The sequence below is a fragment of the Coregonus clupeaformis genome, unplaced genomic scaffold (assembly GCF_020615455.1).
Source record: "Coregonus clupeaformis isolate EN_2021a unplaced genomic scaffold, ASM2061545v1 scaf3147, whole genome shotgun sequence".
Lineage (NCBI taxonomy): Eukaryota > Metazoa > Chordata > Actinopteri > Salmoniformes > Salmonidae > Coregonus > Coregonus clupeaformis.
Window position 1 is genome coordinate 20,124 of NW_025536601.1, and position 23,223 is coordinate 43,346.

At 43.2% G+C, this 23,223-nt stretch overlaps 1 protein-coding gene across 1 annotated transcript; it reads left to right on the forward strand.

The window, feature by feature from the left end:
• The first annotated feature begins 14,200 nt into the window (after positions 1-14,200).
• LOC123489665 (GTPase IMAP family member 4-like) lies at positions 14,201-17,379 on the forward strand. Its single transcript, XM_045220099.1, has 2 exons — positions 14,201-14,261; positions 16,982-17,379. Exons 1-2 carry the CDS (start codon positions 14,231-14,233, stop codon positions 17,335-17,337), a joined length of 387 nt encoding a protein of 128 aa, XP_045076034.1. The 5' UTR covers positions 14,201-14,230; the 3' UTR covers positions 17,338-17,379.
• The last annotated feature ends 5,844 nt before the right edge of the window (positions 17,380-23,223 follow it).

The window sequence follows — 23,223 nt, forward strand, 5'->3', positions numbered from 1 at the left end:
TTTAATAAACATGTATGCATTTCACGCTGCGCCTTGGTCTGACCCGTCTCTCAACACCGTGACAATCATTGTATCAGTGTTTTGTAACTTTGTTTTTTGTGGACCCCAGGAAGAGTAGCTGCTGCTTCTGCAAAAGCTAATGGGGATCCAAATAAATACAAATATAGAACAAGGTCGGAGTTTGCCCCCTCCACCCTTCCTAAAATAAAAAATACAAATCGAATGTGTCAGCCAGATAGCCACACACAAAGTATAGACTACCAATCGTTGTCCATGGTGCTGAAATTGCAACATGTCTTTGCGGCTGCGTATTAAATCGATAATAGGCTTTCTGGAGTGCCAGGGCATGTACTGTAGCCTACATTTTATCATGTTAAGCCTGACATTTCACTAAGCTTTACGGTGTTGTAATGCTGACTTTTAGACTGCGGCTGGCAGCAATTTAATTCCTTGTTCAGTAATTATCAAACAATGCAGATTGTAAAATAAATGTTCAATGCAACAGCATACTAATCAGCTACCAAAACATAAATAATTACACATCAAATAGCCTAACAATTCTCCTGAAGTATTCCTTGTGACTGTATCTGTCTCTTTTTTTTTAGTGTTGCTGTGGACACTGGATAATCTGACACACACCTGTTTAACCTCGCTGTGATACTGTAGGCCTACTTATGTTACTTTTCTGAGTCAATTCAGGTAGCATTCAATGTCCTGCTTTTGTGTTAAGCATGGCAGCCAGCATTGTAAATAAAGAGATGTGCAGAAAGATAATCAGCCTCTGGATCCTTTCGATTTAATGTATATTTCATGTCAGCAAGGCCTATCTTTTCAAAGAAATACCATTTAATTAAATTGTTTTGTTTTCACTTATTGTTACCTGCTAAATAACCAACAACCATGGATAACCATGAGGAGAATAAGGTGAGGAAACGGTCCATGTCAGCCAGGCCCATCTTTTTAAAGAAACACAATTTTTGTCAATGCTTTATCCCGTTATTCCAGGATTGAGTTAGCTCACCACACCGGCAATTAAGGAGAATGAGGGGCTCAATTAAAGATGTTGCAGAACTGCTTAGTCTATTTGAAGCACCACTCCCTTCTGCCCAGTTCCCCTGATATTGCTACGGCAATCAAACTGTTTTTAATAATCCCTGTAACGGTCGGTTCTGCTGAGAGATCGTTTTCTAAACTAAAACTAATAAAGAACTATAGGAAGCATTAGGCTCTCGGTCTGATATAATCCACTCATTGCACTGGCGCCGTCGTAGCCTTGACAACGTCACTTTTATTGTAAATAAGAATAGAATATGTTCAGGGCCTAAAATTAACAGCCGCCCCCTGCCAAATGCGGGTAGATTTTGGCATTGGCAGGTAAAATGTCTATTTCACTAGGGTAAGATGTCTATTTCACTAGCCACGTTGCGGGTGGTCAGGGCTACACAGGGCAAGCATTTCATTCGCGTTTGTGAATAAAAATGGTCAAGTATGAACACATTTATAGTAATTTAAATGCTGCAGTAGCTGTTTCAAAGTATTTCTGGCGTTTTGTTTCATAGCTGGTAAATAATCTCACAATGTCAAAGAACTACGAATCCGATATAGCCTATCCCACTTCGCGCTGCAACACTGCCTTGCTGGGGGCTGTGTGCATGTGAAGATCTGAGTGAAAGATTCATTTTAAGAGCGCTGTGCACAGGCATAAAAGTTGTTCCAATTTACTTGAAACTAAAGTCTACTTTAGTGAGAGTTTGTCCTTGTGTTTTTTTTGCTTTTACACATTGTTTTGTTCACAAGCTAGGTTGTTTTTCAATGTTTGAGTTTCAACTGATAGGGAAGTGCAGACAACGCTGCTACTAGTCAGACCACGGTTGCCAGGTCTAGCATACATTTCTAGCCCAATGACAAGTCAAAACCCGCGCACAAGGCCTGAAAACTAGCCCAAAATGTGTTTTACGCAGGAAGAGAGGAGTTGCCACATATAGCCAATAAACGCTCTTTCCATAACGTTATAGGCCCTTTTCACGTGACGTCAGACAACTTCCGTTCTGCCGCGATGCAGGTTATGTTTACATCCGGTGTCGCTTAGGAACGCTTAGCTAGTAGCACATCATTATGGAGTTCACCCAGTCCCTTTCACATCTGCCACCAATACGACTTAACGACGTAGAACGACTTGCTGACAAGTGGTCCCTTACTTCAAGATCGAAGCTTGATAAAGGCTACAAGTTCTTCGTTGAAGGTTACCTGTTTGATTATGAAGGTACGTGTTTATCTTTATTTAGCTTAAATTAGCCCTATGCTAGCGAAGGTTATGAGCTGACGAGTTTCTGTTTTGCAGCCTCTTTTTAATATTACTGCTGTTTGTATCGACCGTAAAATAAGAGTCAGTAATGTATTAATGGCTAATGCTGCGCCCTTTCTCCCAATCACTGTATTGAAACAGTCTCAAGTGTAGTTAACGGTGAGGTGACAGTGAGAGGGCGATGTTACAGGTCCATGAAGAAAAATGAGGAGGCTCATCGGCTTCAGGTTTCTCAGATAAACAGTTCTCTAACATTATGATAAGATAGGTTAAGATAGATAAGTTTTCTTTTTGTTGTGTTTTGCTGCGGTTGCAGATTTAATAAGAATGATTCCACAAAGTTCCACTGTGGATCAGTTTGTTTCTCAGTCTGAGCTCTGATTTTGTATCATTAAACTTAATACACAACGAAATTCTTACAAACCGATGTGGGTTGTTGACGGCAATAAAGACTGGGAAAGATTCTGTGATAACTCAAAATGTTCAAATTTTCGATAAGTGTTGGCACTACTTGTCAAAGGTTTCAGAACAGCCAATTTTTCTTAATTAAAAAAAAGAAATTGGGTTTTGAAAATTGTGTACAGTAGTTTATAATGAAACGCATGAAAAAATGTTTTGTAAGTACAGCACTAATTGTTATGTCTCTATGAACAGGTTACACTAGACTCTGCAGAGGTTCCTGTGGTACTCAATCACATGTCATGTTCCTGCTCTGCTGGGAAAGCACTATGTAATCACATAGTAGCACTTCTTTTTCAAAGTGCTCACTATGTTACCATGGGCTTTAAGACAGTGCCATTGCCTCTGTCATGCACCAGCGCACTGCAGACCTGGCACCGGCCTAGGACACAGGTCAGACATTATTTGTTACACTGATGCAGAACTTTGCAGTTTGTATTGACTTTTGACAATGTATTGTTCATCATTATTATATCACAGGGAATTGTACCAGAGGCCACCAATGATATGGCGGTGTGTAAACCAGCGGCTAAGAAAAAAACAAGTGTCAGAGCTGGTGTGAAGTGCACACTGTACCGAGCCTATGATGGTGAGTCTGAATGAGCCCCGCCTGTACTAGAGCACAAAGACTTTAGTGCATTTCTAAAATAATACAAACATAAAAGTGATTATTATTTGTTACTTTTTATATAGACTTTCAGTGGATATTTTTTTATTTGTATTAGAAGCATGTACGAGACTGGATGAGTGTGGTTGTCTTTTTTTAGTGAAAAAGATAAGGTGGCATTTAATGAAATCTAAACTTGACATATCTCACTTTCATGCCAGGGCCTATTCCGGATCCTCACGTCATGGCCAGTGCTGAGAAACTGAAAGACATCCGTCCACAACCAGGGATTTGCAAATTGCTGCACGGGCTTGAGGGCCTTAATTTGGTGGACTCTAAATTTGGCCCTGTGCCATTTGGGTCTGTGCTTTCTTACCAGTGCCCTCTAGAATTAAGTAGAGATATTATTAAACACCCTGGTGCCAGTGAGTTTCCTCAGTTGCCTATTGAAGGTTACAACTTTAAATTTCCCATTGATTTTGAGCCCAACTACATACAACAATGTCATTTGGACAGCCTGATTGTGTCAGAGGAGATGTCTGCTGCTATTGAAGCAGAAACAAGAATGCAGTCAGAATGCCAGCTGTGGAGCCAGGTACGCAAACCCCGACTGACAGCCAGCAGATTCCGTGAAATATGCCGTGTTCGTGGGGAGTTGTCTGCCAAGGCTTTGGCAACCCGCATTCTGAGAGGAACTCCTCAGACAGCTGCTATGAGAAGAGGGTTGGATCTGGAACCTGAGATACTGAGGCAATATTCTGATTTTTGTGATGTCTCTCTGAAACAATGCGGGGTCATCATCCACCCTGATTCACCTCACCTTGCAGCCAGCCCGGATGCTAAAGTCTTCTGCCCAACAGAAGCACCACCATTTGGTCTTGCTGAGGTTAAGAGTTGCGATGTTGAAAATGTTACCCAAGTTAAACACCTGATCACAGTTAAAGGCCAGGCCTGCCTTAAGAAGAGCCACAAATACTACTATCAGGTTCAAGGCCAACTCGCCTTAAGCGGACTTCAGTGGTGTGACTTCATTACAGATACCCGCACTGACTTCACAGTTGAGAGAATCTTTAGGGATGAGGAGATGATCCACTCAATGCGACAGAAGCTTGATCATTTCTATTATAACATCTACATGGATGTCTTCTTAGGTTATAAAACATAAGGCAGAATTTTATGTGTAAATAGTGTTAAGGGTAAATGTGGAAGGTGAACCTTTGACATTTTTTTCTTTAACTGCAAATTAACTTGTCATATACTGTATATCTCCTATGTACTGAAACACACATTTTGAAAAGGATTGTGATGTAAATGTCGACATGTTTTTCTTTAACTGCAAATGAACTTCATTGTGTTATATACTGTATATCTATGTATTGAAATACAAATTTTGAAAAGGATTGCGATGTTGTAAATGCTCTTACCAAAATCAAAAAGGATTGGAAGCAGTTGCTTGCAAACATATATTTAATAGTTCCATCAGTGCCATGACACATAAGCACATAACATGGTTAATAGTTGGATATTTTTACAATATATCACATTAGGTTCATTAATAGCTATGAAAAAGTTATTACCCTTAACAAAAACATACAGTATAACATTAGATCAATTAAATTACCAACAAAGTTAATTCATATTTACATTTTTTTGTACATACAATACAGTAATATAAAAGTACTTCTATTTACAGCCCATCTAGCTTACTCAGGAAATATACAACTTCCAGTTGACAAAAACATCAGACTGGTTTGTCTCCTTTAATGTCAAGAGGTCCCTGATAGTTCGACATGAGGCAGCAGATGGCCCACAGCTGATTCACTGAACCCACTGTGGAAAGAGGAACAAGCCCATCCCAGATATGGTACTCCTTCACCCTCCGTATGGCCCTCTCGACTAAAATCCTCAGCCGGGCGATGGCCTGGGTCTTAAGAGTGTCCTCCCTGCTGAGCTGAGGAGATTTTTTCAGTGGAGGGATGACGAGTGTTGCCCCCACTTCTGACAACATCCTCTCGATCAGGAAACCCTTGTCCGCCATTAATTCATCTCCGGGCTGAAGTAAATGCAAGATCTGACATTTCCGTGTTATTTCCATGTCGGAGATGGAGCCTGTGTAGAGCTTTGATACAAATGTGATAACACCACATGGAGCTACACCAATCAGCCCTTTAAAGGTGGTGTGATTTTTGTAGCTCGAAAAGGTTTCTGACTGTAGTGAGAGGGAGGATGGTGTTTCACAGCGGATCTCGGTGCAGTCTACTATAACTCTCACCTGAGGGCAGTAGAGCTTGAACTTATCAGGCATTGTGGCCTGCACCTGCTCTCTTGTCATCCACACCGGCAGTGAGCCAAGAACCTGGTAAAGGTAGCTAGTCCATGTTAAAATGATGCGGCTAACTGTGGACAGGCTGACCTCAAAGATGGTAGACAAGGTTTTCTCCTGAAGCCCAGCTGCAACACGACACAGAAACATAAATAGTTCATCAATAAGTGGAAGTTTTCGGTGAGGGCTAGGTGTCACATGTGCCGTTTGCTGTGCCTTAGACCAGTATACAAGCCGTGAAGCAGAGGGATAAACAGAATCCCAAAACACGGTGAAGACCTCCTTTGAGCTGAATCGTGTGTAGTAGCGATAGTCCTCATCTGTGACACAAAAATTAAAAAGGAGTGGATGCTGCTTCTTAACTGTCAGGTGCTGGATCTCAATTTCTAGGGACAACACTTGCAGCTCCAACTCTCGAATTCTTTGAGTAGCACTGTCCAGTTTACCTTAAGGGGAAGAAAAAGCATACATGTTGGTAGGTTAGTTATTACTCATCTATCCCATCCCATTTTCAATAAATAAAACTGAAGAAGCTTCTAAGATGGATGAGGTTTAAAACGCCAAGTCTTTTCACAGAGAGACCAGTTACTCCAAATCGTAGTATAAAATAGTATTTTTACTTAACTGCCATATACTTTTACTTTTTTTGCCAAACAGATACATGGTTACTCTTATTTGTAATACTAACCAGGAGAAGGACGGCAGGCATAGTCGTGATCGTTTGTCACTGCAGGCAAAGCACCCTCTGTGCTGTCAGGCATCTCATGATCAGAATCATCCAGGACAGCAACACCAAGACGCTTTCTTGCTCGCTGGTAAACTGACTCCCGAGCTTGTGAGCCGCCTCCTATATGTGTGAAATTAACCATATGCTTGTCATGATACATTTTGGTAATCACTTTTCAGTCCCTAAAATGACAAAATGTAGCAGCTATATTGCATCAGGATTAAATTATTAAACATTTTGTACAAGTAATATATTATTGGATTACAGTAGTATTACGTTTAACGCTGTCTACCTATCCTTACCCCAATCATTCCAGTGGAATCTAGACGGCACTGATCCCTGTTTAATACGGATCCGTCCACTGGCCGATGTGTATCTATCCTCAGGGGGAAAGTGCTGACTGCAAACAAAGGTGCTCCCACGAAGAATCTTAAAACTTGGTCCCTCATCTCTCCTGATCGCCCTCACCCAACGGGCACGTATTTCTCCATCAACAGGGAAATCGTGAAAACTCAGATACGGGAATTTCTGTTTGTTGTTTGAACAAAATGGTACACTGCAATAGCATCTTCTCGAAGATTGTGCCATGCTTCGGTGTTGGATGGGATACTGTTGCGATACAGACACCGAGAGAAAAGAAACAGCTAAATTAACATTCAGCTTTGACCAGGAATCAATATTTATCTAGCTATCATGCACAACAGTATTTGAATAGGTGAGTTACTATACATTCATGAATAAACTAACTGCCTAACAAAGGGTTAGATAGCTAGCTAAGTAAACTTGTTACATTACAGCCAGGCAGCAATGTAACGCTACCTTTTAACGTTATCAGTATCTGGTACTAAGTTGTTGTTAGCTAACGTTAGCCCACTTTTAAGTAACTAAGGCAGTGAACAATTATGAATTAACAATAACGTTAGCAAGTTACAAACCATTGCATATACGTAAACATTATTACTCTTAACTTTACTAATTTAACTTAAACGTACCTTTTGGAATTTCTTCAAGTAGCTAGCTTGCTAGTTAGTGGTCAACAGTTGTATTTTCGTTGAGAAGTCTCAGGTTACGGGCGAACGGAAGTGAAGTTAACCTGCTACGCGGAAAGGCGGAAGTTAGATGACGTCATCGTGAAAAGGGCCTATTGAGCGAATTAAAAAGGAATGTCGACTTAATTTCTAACGACCTAAGAAGCAAAATTCGGTTTTCCATCAAAATTATTATTATTGCGAGCTAATGTGACTAATAAAGGAATTTGAATATGTCGCAAGAGAAAACGTAATTCTCCCTTATTAAACTTCAAAAAACGAATAATAATATGCCATTTAGCAAACGCTTTTATCCAAAGCGATTTACAGTCATGTGTGCATACATTTTTACGTATGGGTGGTCCCGGGGATCGAACCCCACTACCCTGGCGTTACAAGCGCCTTGCTATACCAATTGAGCTACAGAGGACCACATGTTAGGCTCTTTCTGGCAATTGTGCCATTATTATGTGCCAGATGTTAAGACTACAACCCGTTATAGATGGCCTATTTGGGAGTTTGACTTGTCATTTCAATAGGTATTGGCTAGGGCCTACTGACTCAAACCTGGGTTTATGATTGTAAATCAACTTTGCCATGGTTTGGTTAGCTAGATCCAGGTAGCCTATAGCCCCTGATAGGCCTACATCTCATTTCAGATAGCCTACACAGTAGCCTAGGCAAAATGTAAAATGAAGGATTTAGCAGCTTGCTTAGTTATTTCAAATTGACAGACTAATTTATTCAACATGAATAGTGAGGCGATTTCGTAGTAAGAAGTGCTTGTGTTGCCCAATAGCCTGCTGGAATAGGCTACTGAGTATGGGGTCGTAATCATTTTTTAAAACCTGTAGCCTAATCTGACTGACTGTTACCTTCAATCTAATGCATTCTAACAACAGCTGATCTGCAATTACGATAGAACTGTGACCATGATCACAACTGATAACTTCCAATTTCATTAACTAAACATGCCCATTAATAATTGCATAATAACACAAGGCTACAACAACAATAAATTGAAGTTATAGGCTATTTATTAAATCCGTTTGCCAACTCCAGCTAGGCAACACAAGTGACAAATTGATTTGCAATGACTCCAGTGATATCTTCATTTCAACATATTTATTGTATACTATAGTATCTGAAGATTATGCCTTTGTTAAATGTTTTTCATGAAGAAATAGAATGTTGTTTATGGTAGTATCAAGAGGGAATGTTTTAGGTGTAATACCACATACCACAGACAGGAGGTGGGTTGTAGACAGGGGAGACTGGTGATTGGCCAGAAGAGGGGGCATCAGTGTTTATAAATAGGGGTTAAACGATGAGACGTTAGAACGGCCATAGCAATCTTGAGGAGCCGTTCTCCGGACAACGCGTGTCTGTAATTTATGCTGTAACCTCGTGGTATGAATAAAAGCCTCTAACACGATGCAGCATAGATCGGACTCTTTTGTTGACAGCGATAATTGCCACCATTCATCATATACGACATAATGGCGCCCAACGTGGGGCTGGTTTTGCGTCTCCTCCTTGTTTCAGTCAACCGCCGGCCTAACTCTCTCTGAGGCATGGAAAAAAGGGTGAGTGTTCTTACCGCTTTGGAGTTTGTTAGATTGGATATGACTTGTGTACACGGGAGAGATGTTCCATTATGACCTGGCCTCAGGTGGCGTTGTTGCTGGTCGACTGGAGTCTGCTAAAATTTATTCCATCAAAAACGGCAGTTAATTGGAATGTAGAGCATTAAACGGTAGGATTTAAGTATTGAACGTGTATAATTCATTGGTAACGGGTGACAATGGATTAGTAGAGAATAAATGTTGGAATACGTATGCATTTTTAGGGCACCGGGGGATCTGGAAAAGCCCTCGAATCGAGGCGATTCTTTAGGAATGGGCCATAAAATCCTTGCAACGCGTTATGTGGTGTATGGTTAATTCTGGGAATTATTAAGCTGGACGAATTATATGTATGTTATATACTCATCGTATGGTTGACGAACTATAATGCTTGGGTAACCTCTCTATGATTATCCAGAACTTACGGCAACACAAAGTTAGAAGGAGATATTACTGATAGACAATGATTGGGCCACGGTGCGGGGTGTTCATTTGTATAGCTAGTAGGCTGCAGTTAGCTGGAGGTTGGTGTTAATGCTGGATTGTTTCAGGCCACGTGGTGCCTCGTGGCTAAGGCTGGATTGTATGGTTTGGGCCACGTGGTATATCGTTGCTCAGGCTAATCTTTGTAAGGCTAAAGTGTGAATCATGCTATAGTGTACCTTAGGCTAAGCTAAATGCTAATGCTACAGGCTAATTGTGTTGTGTGCTACATGTTAACGTATCCTTAGAGATTCCGTTGCGACGGGTGAAAGTCTCTTAAACTTGTTTATGTGTTTGTAAGTCAGGTTATATGTTTTGTGAGCGCTGTTAAATGTTGTTTGACTATAAGGGGGAAATGGGGAATTACAGCTGGACTGGTATTCTGTTTGGAGAGAGAGAGTAGAGAATCTTCCTTTCACGGTGAAAGTGTAGTGAGGAATGATATTTGCGCATGCGTTTAATTTGCGACACTACAGTACCAAACGTGGGAGTTGGAGTTTATGGCACCGAGATTAGGGAACGTTTTGGTTTACGGCACCATGAGGGGATGCTGAGACTCAAGTGAGGTTAAAATGATATTTGCGCATGTGTGATTTTACGGGGCTAAAAACTACAACATGTGGTTATGTGCTAAGCCTACAAAGCACGGCATTATGGGTAAGGGTCATAGGTCCCATGTGGGGTTTTTTTTTTTGGGGAAAAATCTCTTAGGTGTTAAACGGCTGTTGTTCGAGCGGGAAACTATTTGGCGATATGTAGTAAAGTTATAAATCAAATATATGTTGACGGAGTATAATTAATTAAATTAAAAGACGATTAAAATTAAATGAAATGTTTTGGAGCGATCTATGTAATAAATGATATTTGCGCATGCGTGGGATTCTGCAAAACAACACATTGGTTAAACTGCAGGGGGAGACAGAGGAACACAGACGACGGAACAAATAGACAGACAGAGGAGAAATTTTAAACGATGAGACGTTAGAACGGCCATATCAATCTGGGGAGCCGTTCTCCGGACATCGCGAGTCTGTATCTATGCTGTAAACTCGTGATTTTAATAAAAGCCTCTAACACGATGCAGCATAGCGGACTTTTTGTTGACAGCAATAATTGCCACCATTCATCATATACGACAATACAATTGTATCCTATATAGGCATAGAAATTAATAGGCTAATTGATTGCCAACAGATGCAAATGTATAATTCTCCACATTTAATGTCAGTTTCATTGTGGACTTTTCCCCATGCCAGAAGCACATTAGGGAGTTCCATAACTTTCATTTCAAATTTCCACTCGTGCAGCGCTGGACCAAAGAACTGAGCATGCGTAAAACCATTCGCTTGATATGGTTTTCCATAAGCAAAGTCGACATTAGAATGCAGTTTAAACCACCTCCGAGTGAATTTATCTAATGGGCTCTAGAGCGCCTAAAGTCGTTTTCCTGCGCTTTGTCACCGTTATTTCTTGATGCGCATCAGTTCTAGCGGCGTTAATATGTTTTATGGAAAAAAGGGTTGGAAATAGGTGTCTCCATAATTACAATCTAAATTGCCTAACTACAAGTGACTCAGCTGGCTGCTGCAGCGCTCAGTCTCAACACATACACACGCCTCCGGACCTCCCCCCTCCCCACAACTCAATCTGTCACTCACTCACTCAGAAACAGGCTGCCTCACTGCCTGATAGTCAGCAACAGGTCACAGTGAAATATATATTTTTAAGAAATTGCCATGGCAGCCGCTGTGTAATTTAGAAATAGCCCAAAATCCCGCAACCCGCGACCAATACATTTTCACCCACGACATCGTTTTCAGAGTAACCCAATATTCCGGGAAATTGCTAACATGGCAACCCTGAGTCAGACTCAATCTCACAGGCACAAACATGACTCGAGTCACGTTACCACGGTAACCTCTCGCCCTTAAAGGTGCAGGTGAAAATGTTTGTCTGTGATATTTTGGTTAAAAGACTCAGGTCACAAAAAATGAAATGAAATTAAACAATATACCACATTACTTCTTACTAGTAATACATGTATTGTTCAAGAAATATTACAGAGCATGTTCATCCATTTTTTGTGTTTTATTGGTGTAATTTTAGCTGGGAAAAAGTATTTTGCCTGGTACAAATCTGAGTGGCTGGTAGATTTTAGGCCCGGTATATGTTTCTAAAAACTTCTACATGAATGTGGATGCTACCACAATTATGGATAATCCTGAATGAATTGTGAATAATGATGAGTGAGAAAGTTATAGACGCACAAATATCATACACCCCAAAAACCTGAGAGGTTAGCATGTCTTGGGGGTATGATATTTGTGCATCTGTAACTTTCTCACTCATGGGGGGCATGTGGTTGTCATGAATCCCGCTTCCTGAGTCTGTTTCTGCCTGTGTTGCCTGTTTTCTGTCCTGGAGTCTGTTTCCTGAGGTTCCTGAACGCACCCTGTCTGGTTGCCGGGTGACGAAGCTAGGCGGGAGATCTCTCTATTACCCGCACCTGCATCTCATCAGCTATCTGCACACCTGGTCCTGATCATCACCTCTCCACTTCATAAGCTCTGACCTGACATCCATTCCCTGCCGGATGCGTTAGCCATGAACAGTATGTTGTGTCAGTGTATCAGCCTCAAAGTTACTAGAGTTAGTTTTGTTGTTTTGTACTTTTTGCTTGCTGTGTATTTACCTTCGTTTACTCTGTCTACAGTCATTCTCCCGGAACATTCACCCCACCCCTGCCTGGTCGTCTGTGACATCATTGGATCTGCCTATTCACTCCCACCAACTCACCTCCGCTGCCTGCTCCGTCTCCTGGATTATTCTGCTTCCACATTTGAATCTGTAAATAAATACTCACCTTCGTTCTACTCACCTTGTCCTGGTCTGCTTCTGGGTTCTGCTTTAGAGAATCGTGACAGTGGGCATGTTTTCAATACATACTCTTTTTGTCGTACAGTATTCCATAAGGCATCCAGACCTTATGAAAGTTGCAAAGTATACCTTTAATTTAGTAATAAATCAAATCTAGTGATACATAACTTAACATGTCTGCCACCCATTGTGACTTTGTGGGAGGATAACCAACCTTCCAATTAATGGCAAAGCATTTCTTAGCTGCTATAAATGCTAGGTTACACAGTTTCTTCTGATAACAGTCTCCAGTATCAGCATTTCCAAGCAAACAAAAACAGGGAGAAGGGAGAATCTGTAGACATGTTGAGATAAAATAACATACTTTTTTCCAGAATTCAGCCAGCCTTCACAAGAGCATAACATATTGAAATATGCCCCCTTTTGTGTTTTACAACTCCAGCAGAGGAACTACCTTTCTGAATGCATGATATTCAGTTTCACTAGCATATAGTACGTTCTATGGATGGTCTTCAACTGAAGTAATTTATGTCTGAGATTATATGAACATGACTGGGCATTCAAACATATCGGTATCCATTCATCATCAGTATATATATATATATTTCCTGATCTTTCTTATATCTCCTAGATATAGGACAGACACTTCAAAACCTTATTCCTTACAATTCATTTTTTGACTCTTTTTTGCCCCCTATGTCTTAGACTCTAGAGAACTAATACTCACAATCATATCTAAAATAATTTCTACAACAACAACACTGATTCTAATTAAAGCAGTCTGAAGTCAGGTCTTCCTGTAGGGGATTAGATCTTCTTTGGATGGGAGGGGCCACAGTTGAAAATGCTGCTCCACAACTATTTTACTTTCACTTACTAGTTTTGTCATTGTAGAATGTCTGTGGAGAAGGTATGTAAACTATTCTTTATCTTTAGACTTTTTATTTAATATTTGTTGGGAATCAGTAGGACAATTATGTTTATCATAAACAATCAAATATGTTTTAAACAATTAATTGTAGGCATTAGTCCCCTAGTCCCATATGTGACAACTATAATATGTTCACTATACGTAGAGTGGTATCTCTCCCATAGTTAATATCTTCTGGCTATGAAAATATTTCCATCCACTTTAAATTACTAATTCTCCTGTTAAGTGTTTGATTAAGAGTGATGAGAGGGGAAATTAAGACAAGACAACTTATGTTTATCAAAGTAAGACTATGAAAATAGCTCATTAGGGTACAGGAAGTTGGACTCCAGATGATAGCTGCTTCTCATTTGCTCATCTGCAGAAACTACTTGACCCTCTGTGTGTAAGTTCAGCTATGTATTTTCTTTTTGTTGGTTGTTTTGCTCAATAGTTTCTGTGAACTAACAGAAGAACCTTATTAGGTCTGCTGGCTATGTTAGGCCCCTCGAGTCTTGTTAAGTTCCAGTCTGTAAATAGGCCCCTCGAGTCTTGTTAAGTCCCAGTCTGTAAAACAGCCAGGTGGCGCCATTTACCCTTCAGGTAGACTCTCCATACAGCACCCTGCCTTGTGTCATGTTCAGGCTATGCCTTCTTCTCTGTCATGTGCTGACAGGTGACAGGTCAAATCTGTAGGCTATCTTCCTGTATGATAAACCACTGTGTCCTCATGATGATGTACTGGACACCCATGTTAGCAAAATTGTGTTTTTAACATGAAAAAGGAAATGATTTTCTATCCGATCTACTTCAGCTGCAGGAGTGAATTACAGTTCCAGGCTGGAGTGAGGGAAGAAGGAGAGAAAGAGAGTCTGAGGATGCCACAATGGCTGCCAGTGGATTAAACACACCGTCGGGTAATATCTACAAATTAAACATATATCATTTTTTTTTATTTGTACTCATCATAGTTTTTTCATCTGTACTCATCAAAATTATCTGTGCTCAGCTATATGATGAAAGTAAAATTCAGATTATGAGCTTGGGATCACTGGGTCTAGAGACATACGGATGCCGACTATGCCCAATCTTACTGCAGATGATTCCAGAGGACATACAGTAGCTCTTGACTATAGTCATCAGAGGGGGAGTAGATGATGAATGGAAAGTGTCTGAGATAGTCAGTTTCCTACAAAGGAGGTTCAGAGCAGGGAGAGAGTAGGGCTGTTACGGTGACCTTATTACCGCCACACACTGGCGGTCACGAGTCATGATGGCAGTCAAATTACACGTGATCGTTTAGTCACGGTAAATAGGCATCTCTGACGCTGCTGATGGTCATTAGTGGCCTATCAAACTTGCTAACTGCCTGGTACTCAGCACTCTATTGTCCCTCTAATCACTCTGACATCAATGCAAATCGAATTGAAAATCTAATCAAACGCTTCATGAGAGCTCATGAGCATCAATACAGGACTAAGATTGAATCATACTACACCGGCTCTGACGGCTCGTCGGATGTGGCAGGGCTTGCAAACCATTACAGACTACAAAGGGAAGCACAGCCGTGAGCTGCCCAATGACACGAGCCCACCAGACAAGCTAAATTACTTCTATGCTCGCTTCGAGGCAAGCAACACTGAAGCATGCATGAGAGCATCAGCTGTTACAGATGACTGTTTGATCACACTCTCTGTAGCCGATGTGAGTAAGACCTTTAAACAGGTCAACATTCACAAGGCCGCAGGGCCAGACAGATTACCAGGACATGTACTCCGAGCATGCGCTGACCAACTGGCAAGTGTCTTCACTGACATTTTCAACATGTCCCTGACTGAGTCTGTAATACCAACATGTTTCAAGCAGACCACCATAGTCCCTGTGCCCAAGAACACTAAGGTAACCTGCCTAAATAACTACTGACCCGTAGCACTCACGACTGTAGCCTTGAAGTGCTTTGAAAGGCTGGTCTTGGCTCACATCAACACCATTATCCCAGAAACCTTAAACCCACTCAATTTGCATACTGCCCCAACAGATCCACAGATGATGCAATCTCTATTGCACTCCACACTGCCCTTTCCCTCCTGGACAAAAGCAACACCTATGTGAGAATACTATTCATTGACTACAGCTCAGCGTTCAACACCATAATGCCCCCAAAGCTCATCACTAAGATAAGGACCCAGGGACTAAATACCTCTCTCTGCAACTGGATGCTGGACTTCCTGAAGGGCCGCTCCTAGGTGGTTAAGGGTAGGTAACAACACATCTGCCACGCTGATCCTCAACATGGGGGGCCCCTCTGGGGGTGTGTGCTCAGTCCCCTCCTGTACTCCCTGTTCACCAATGACTGCATGGCCAGGCACGACTCCAACACCATCATTAAGTTTGCAGACAACACAACAGTGGTAGGCATGATCACCGACAACGATGAGACAGCCTATAGGGAGGGGGTCAGAGACCTGGCCGTGTGATGCCAGGATAACAACCTCTCCCTCTACGTGATCAAGACAAAGGAGATGATTGTGGACTACAGGAAAAAGGGGACCGAGCACGCCCCCATTCTCTAATCGACAGGGCTGTAGTGAAGCAGGTTGAGAGCTTCAAGTTCCTTGGTGTCCACATCACCAACAACCTATCATGGTCCAAACACACCAAGACAGTCGTGAAGAGGGCACGACAAAGCCTATTCCCCTCAGGAGACTGAAAAAGATTTGGCATGGGTCCTCAGATCCTCAAAAAGTTATACAGCTGCACCATCGAGAGCATCCTGACTGGTTGCATCACTGCTTGGTATGGCAACTGCTCGGCCTCCGACCACAAGGCACTACAGAGGGTGGTGCGTACGGCCCAGTACATCACTGGGGCCAAGCTTCCTGCCATCCAGGACCTCTATACCAGGCGGTGTCAGAGGAAGGCCCTAAAATTGTCAAAGACTCCAGCCACCCTAGTCATAGACTGTTCTCTCTGCTACCACACGGCAAGTGGTACCGGAGCGCCAAGTCTAGGTCCAAAATGCTTCTTAACAGCTTCTACCCCCAAGCCATAAGACTCCTGAACAGCTAATGAAATGGCTACCCATTTTTACATTTTAGTCATTTAGCAGACGGTCTTATCCAGAGCGACTTACATGAGCAATTAGGGTTAAGTGCCTTGCTCAAGGGCACATCGACAGATTTTTCACCTAGTCGGCTCGGGGATTAGAACCAGCGACCTTTCGGTTACTGGCACAACACTCTCAACCACTAAGCTACCTGCCGCTACCCGGACTATTTGCATTGTCCCCACCCCCACCCCCTCTTTTACGCTGCTGCTACTCTCTGTTTATTATCTATGCATACTCACTTTAACTCTACCTACATGTACATATTACCTCGACTAACCTGTGCCCCCGCACATTGACTCTGTACCGGTACCCCCTGTATATAGCCTCGCTACTGTTATTTTACTGCTGCTCTTTAATTATTTGTTATGTTTATTTTTTAGTTATCTATTTTTTACTTAACACTTATTTGTCTTAAAACGGCATTGTTGGTTAAGGGCTTGTAAGTAAGCACTTCACTGTAAGGTCTACACCTGTTGTAATCGGCGCATGTGACAAATACAATTTCATTTGATTTGATTTTAATGCCAGGTGACTACCTCCATCTCTCAGAGCTGAGGATTGTGCTGCTGGGATACAGAGTAGCTGGGAAGAGTTCATCCGGAAACACCATCCTGGGCAGAAAGGAGTTTGACCTGAGGAGAACTGTTCAGTGTGTGAAGAGACAGGGAGAAGTAGCAGGGAGGCAGGTAACTGTGGTCGACACTCCAGGCTGGTGGGCTAATGACCCTGTAGAGGAGACTCCTGAGCTGGTTAAACAGGAGATTGTGGTCAGTGTGTCTCTGTGTCCCCCAGGACCCCACACTCTCCTCCTGGTCATAGATGTGGATGACACATTCACTGAGGAATACAGAAGAGCAGTAGAGGAACACGACCCTTCTCAGTGAGACAGTCTGGAGTCACACTATAGTGCTGTTCACCCATGGGGACTTTTTAGGAGACACAACCATTGAGCAGCACATTGAGAGACAAGGGAAGGCCCTCCAGTGGCTTGTTGAAAAATGTGGAAACAGGTATCATGTCCTCAACAATAAAAACAGGGGTGTTGGCACTCAGGTCACAGAGCTGCTGAATAACATAGAGGAGACGGTGGAAGGAAACAGAGGAGGACATTATGAGATAAAGAGAGAGATACTAGAGAAGATAGTAAAAAAAAGGAAAGCAGAGGAAGAGAGAGCAAAACAGAGACTGTTGAAGGTGCAGGAACAGAGAAAGACCCTCAGATCACTAACAGGTGAGTTTATTTCATTATTGTTATTTTTTTGTTTCTGCTCAGGGTCTTTGGATTATTCAACTGATGGCATCTGGTATACACCTGGTACAGTGACCTAAGTTATAATACAGTATGGGTTTACTAAAGCTACAGTCTGCGATTGCTATCTTATTGCAGTTTTACTTAGTCAAAACTGTTCCCAGAGCAGATCTGCTCTAAGGGCAAAATTAATTTGACTGGTTTTTGAAAGGTTTGGAGCTGAAGCACAAAGCTATAGCTACTTCAGAATAGCTCCTATATTTTACAGTGTATTCGGAAAGTATTCAGACCCTTGACTTTTTCCACATTTTGTTATGTTACAGCCTTATTCTAAAATGGATTATACACAATACCCCATAATGACAAAGCAAAAACAGTAAAAAAATAAAATAAAATGGAAATATCACATTTACATAAGTATTCAGACCCTTTACTTAGTACTTTGTTGAAGCCCCATTGGCAGCGATTACAGCCTTGGAGTCTTCTTGGGTATGACGCTACAAGCTTGGCACACCTGTATTTGGGGAGTTTCTCCTATTCTCTGCAGATTCTCTCTAGCTCTGTCAAGTTGGATGGAGAGCACCGCTGCACAGCTATTTTCAGGTTTCTCCAGAGATGTTAGATCGGGTTCAATTCCGGGCTCTGGCTGGGCCACTCAAGGACATTCAGAGACTTGTCCCGAAGCCACTCCTGTATTGTATTGGCTATGTGCTTAGGGTCGTTGTCCTGTTGGAAGGTGAACCTTCGCCCCAGTCTAAGGTCCTGAGCGCTCTGGAGATGGTTTTCATCAAGGATCTCTCTGTATTTTGTTCCGTTCATCTTTCCTTCAATCCTGACTAGTCTGCTAGTCCCTGACGCTGAAAAAACATCCCCACAGCATGATGCTGCCACCACCATGCTTCACCGTAGGGAGGGTGCCAGATTTCCTCCAGACGTGACGCTTGGCATTCAGGCCAAAGAGTTCAATCAATTTCATCAGACTAAAGAATCTTGTTTCTCATGGTCTGAGAGTCCTTTAGGTGCCTTTTGGCAAACTCCAAGCAGGCTGTCATGTGCCTTTTACTGAGGAGTGGCTTCCATCTGGCCACTCTACCATAAAGGTCTGATTGGTGGAGTGCTGCAGAGATGGTTGTCCTTCTAGAAGGTTCTCCCATCTCCACAGAGGAACTCTGGAGCTCTGTCATAGTGACCATCAGGTTCTTGATCACCTCCCTGACCAAAGCCCTTCTCCCCCGATTGCTCAGTTTGGCCAAACTTCTTCAATTTAAGAATGATGGAGGCCACTATGTTATTGGGGACCTTCAATGCTGCAGACATCTTTTGGTACCCTTCCTCAGATCTGTGCCTCGACACAATCCTGTCTCTAAGCTCTACGGACAACTCCTTCGACCTGATGATCATTGGAAATAGGATGCACCTGAGCTCAATTTCAAGTCTCATAGCAAAGGGTCTGAAAATGTAAATAAGGTATTTCTGTTTTTTATTTTCTATAAATGTACAAAAAATTCTAAAAACCTGTTTTTGCTTTGTCATTATGGGGTATTCTGTGTAGATTGCTGAGGAAAATGCTCTATTTAATCCATTTTAGAATAAGGCTATAAAATAACAAAATGTGGAAAAAGTCAAGGGAATACTTTCTGAATGCACTGTATCCCTCCCACCAAACAATGTTACAACATAAGCTTTCATAAGATAGTTACAAATCTACAACGTCAAAGACACATTTTGATTGGTACAATGTAAGGTGATTATGTTGTCATGACAACGTTATGTATTTAAGGTTGCCTATTTGTAATTTGCATTCCAGGTGCCTTGCTCAAGGGCAGAAATGCAGATTTTTCATTTTTGCACTATCAAAATGAGTCCAGCAAGCCTACCTGTTGCCTTCTGTACACTCCTGGTCCACTCTCTGCAGCATCAACCATATCAAATCCCATTTAGCCTACCCTCTGTGTGCAGGTTATGGTACTGTAGCTCTTCAATAATAGAACACTTTGTAGAGTTAGATCGTACATTCCACACTGTTCTCCCGCTTCCTGTTTATCCAACTACTCACCCATAATTCCCTGCTCTCGTAAAGATGCACAACACATTTAAGTATGAACATCACACATGGATTCTATCCAACCCATAGAGATAGTAAGAGGATGCAACATTGTATGTGTCCCATTATGGCAACTGTGAGAGCACGGGCAGGGCCATTGAGGCCATCTCCATTTTGAAATAGTCAATTCTTTCCTATACCACTTCTATGAAAGGTTGCATACTGTCACCTAGTGTGTGTTGTTTGAACAGATATAAAGCCAAGGCTGGCGATTTACTGCCACCTGTAGTTATGGAATGTTTGGTTGATCCCTCCTGATGACCTTGATGGAATTATGGGATCCTTCCTTAACCCATAGGAAGTCCCATCCAGTTGACTACTTTAAAATTGTGAAAGTCCTCAATTGCGCTGCCCATGCTAAAACAGGTTTTGGGCACTAGAGTCCTCTATCTCTATGATTAACTGTTGCCCCTTATCCACATATAATTAAGCGCTGCTTAATAAAGCTGACCAGTCAATGAGTGTTCTCTCCTAGCAGATTGCATATCAACACTTACAACATACAAGAAAAAGCCCAATATGAAAGGTCTTATGGCAGACACGATAGAGCTGAGTGATGTTTATCATGCAAGCCACATCTTTATGCACCTTTGCCATTGAGCAAGTAGACTAATGTCGACGGCAAATTTGTAAGCCTAATTGATTTATTCCAAGGTATTTGGTATTTATTTTATTTTATTAGGATCCCCATTAGCTGTTGCAAAAGCCGCAGCTACTCTTCCTGGGGTCCACACAAAACATGAAACATGACATAATACAGAACATTAATAGACAAGAACAGCTCAAGGACAGAACTACATCAATTTAAAAAAAAAAGGCAAACGTGGCCTACATATCAATACATACACACAAACTATCTATGTCAAATAGGGGAGAGGCGTTAAGCCGTGAGGTGTTGCCTTATCTGTTTTTTGAAACCAGGTTTGCTGTTCATTTGAGCAATATGAGATGGAACAGAGTTCCATACAATAATGGCTCTATATAATATTGTACTCTTTCTTGAACTATGAAAAGACCCCTGTTGGCATGTCTGGTGGGGTAAGTGTGTATGTCAGAGCTGTGTGTAAGTTGACTATGCAAACAATTTGAGATTTTCAACACATTACTGTTTCTTATAAAAATAAGAAGTGATTGTCACGATCGTCGTAAGAACCGGACCAAGGCGCAGCGTGATATGCGTACATCTTTTAATGAGTACTTAATACATGAACAACAAAACAACAAAACGATACGTGAAGTCTACAGGTTCACCAACACAAACCTATACAGAACAAGATCCCACCATTAACTAGTGCCAACAGGCTGCCTAAGTATGGTTCCCAATCAGAGACAACAGAATCAGCTGCCTCTGATTGGGAACCACCCTGGCCAACATAGAAAACACGAACTAGAACAAAAACATAGAAACTACAATATAGACACTACACACCCTGGCTCAACATTAAAGAGTCCCCAGAGCCAGGGCGTGACAGTACCCCCCCCCAAAGGCGCGGACTGCGACCGCGCCAACCAAACTCAAGAGGGTAGGGGCCGGGTGGGCATTCCGCCTCGGAGTCGGATCCGGCTCCGGGCGCGACCACCACTCTCTCGCCACCCCCCCGTAGCGTCCCTGGTCTGGTCCCGCTGGCCGGAGCTGGACTGGACACCGGTGGAGCAGGAACGGGCCGGACCGGGCTGACGACGCGCACCACTGGCTTGGTGCGGGGAGCAGGAACAGGCCGGACCGGGCTGACGACGCACACCACTGGCTTGGTGCGGGGAGCAGGAACAGGCTGGACCGGGCTGGCGACGCGCACCACTGGCTTGGTGCGGGAAGCAGTAACGGGCCGGACCGGGCTGGTGACGCGCACCACAGGCTTGGTGCGGGGAGCAGGAACAGGCCGGACCGGGCTGACGACGTGCACCACTGGCTTGGTGCGGGAGCAGGAACAGGCCGGACCGGGCTGGCGACGCGCACCACAGGCTTGGTGCGGGGAGCAGGAACAGGCCGGACCGGGCTGGCGACGGCCGCACCACAGGCTTGGTGCGGGGAGCAGGAACAGGCCGGACCGGGCTGGTGACGCGCACCACAGGCTTGGTGCGAGGGACAGGAACAGGCCGGACCGTACTGGGAACACACACCACTGGCCTTGTGCGGGGATCAGGAACGGGCCGGACCGGACTGGTAACACACCCCAGAACCTCTCGCCGTGCCGCTACACTCTCCTTCCCCCTCATGACCAATGGCCCCCGTAACCTGGTGGCCTCCTCTCCCACAAACTCGCCCTGTAGCTGCCTCCAGCAGCCCCGTCGTCCATGCCGTGTGCCCCCCCAAAATGTTTTATTGGGGTTGCCTCTCGCCTGTCCGACGACGGCACGGTTGGCGCCGAACCTCCTCTCTCGCCAGGGCCTTAACTTTTGCCCATGGCCCTCTGCCCGCGAACATGTCCTCCCAAGACCACCATTCGTCCACCTGGGACATCGCCAACTTCTCCAGTTCCTTACCCGGCGTTTGCTCCTGAACACGCTGCTTGGTCCTTCTTTGGTGGGATCTTCTGTCACGATCGTCGTAAGAACCGGACCAAGGCGCAGCGTGATATGCGTACATCTTTTAATGAGTACTTAATACATGAACAACAAAACAACAAAACGATACGTGAAGTCTACAGGTTCACCAACACAAACCTATACAGAACAAGATCCCACCATTAACTAGTGCCAACAGGTTGCCTAAGTATGGTTCCCAATCAGAGACAACGAGAATCAGCTGCCTCTGATTGGGAACCACCCTGGCCAACATAGAAAACACGAACTAGAACAAAACATAGAAACTACAACATAGACACTACACACCCTGGCTCAACATTAAAGAGTCCCCGGAGCCAGGGTGTGACAGTGATGCAGTCAGTCTCTCCTCAAAGCTTAGCCAAGAGAGACTGGCATGCATAGTATTTATATCAGCCCTCTGATTACAATGAAGAGCAAGATGTGCTGCTCTGTTCTGGGCCAGCTGCAGCTTAACTAGGTATTTCCTTGCAGCACTCGACCACACGACTGGACAATAATCAAAATAAGACAAAACTAGAGCCTGCAGGTGTCACGGTTCAGACAGACGACAAGAGGACCACAATTGCGTCACACCAGAAAGTTTATTAAAACTTAAGGGAAAAGGGAAGTAGGGAGTGAGTGAAGGCTCCAGGGGTTATCCCGTCCAATGTGCTGGGTCTGTGCCCCCCCAGTGGCAGCGATCGTCCGATGACGCCGGTGGTTGGTGGTCCAGAAGTCCTGGGGGGAGGAAACACAGACACAACGGGGCGGATGAAACAAGGCAGAAGTACAGTTCAAGGGAAATCCAAATACGTTGTAGCAAGGCAGAAGACTGGTCAGAGTTACCGGGGTCGAAGAGTAGTCAGGAGTCGTAATGGCAGAGAGCAGGTC

Bases quoted from the DNA above. Each gene is read 5' to 3' on its own strand.
- LOC123489665 (XM_045220099.1), top strand. From the start codon at position 14,231: ATGGCTGCCAGTGGATTAAACACACCGTCGG. The intron at 14,262-16,981 runs GTAATATCTACA...TTTTAATGCCAG, and splicing joins TGGATTAAACACACCGTCGG to GTGACTACCTCCATCTCTCA.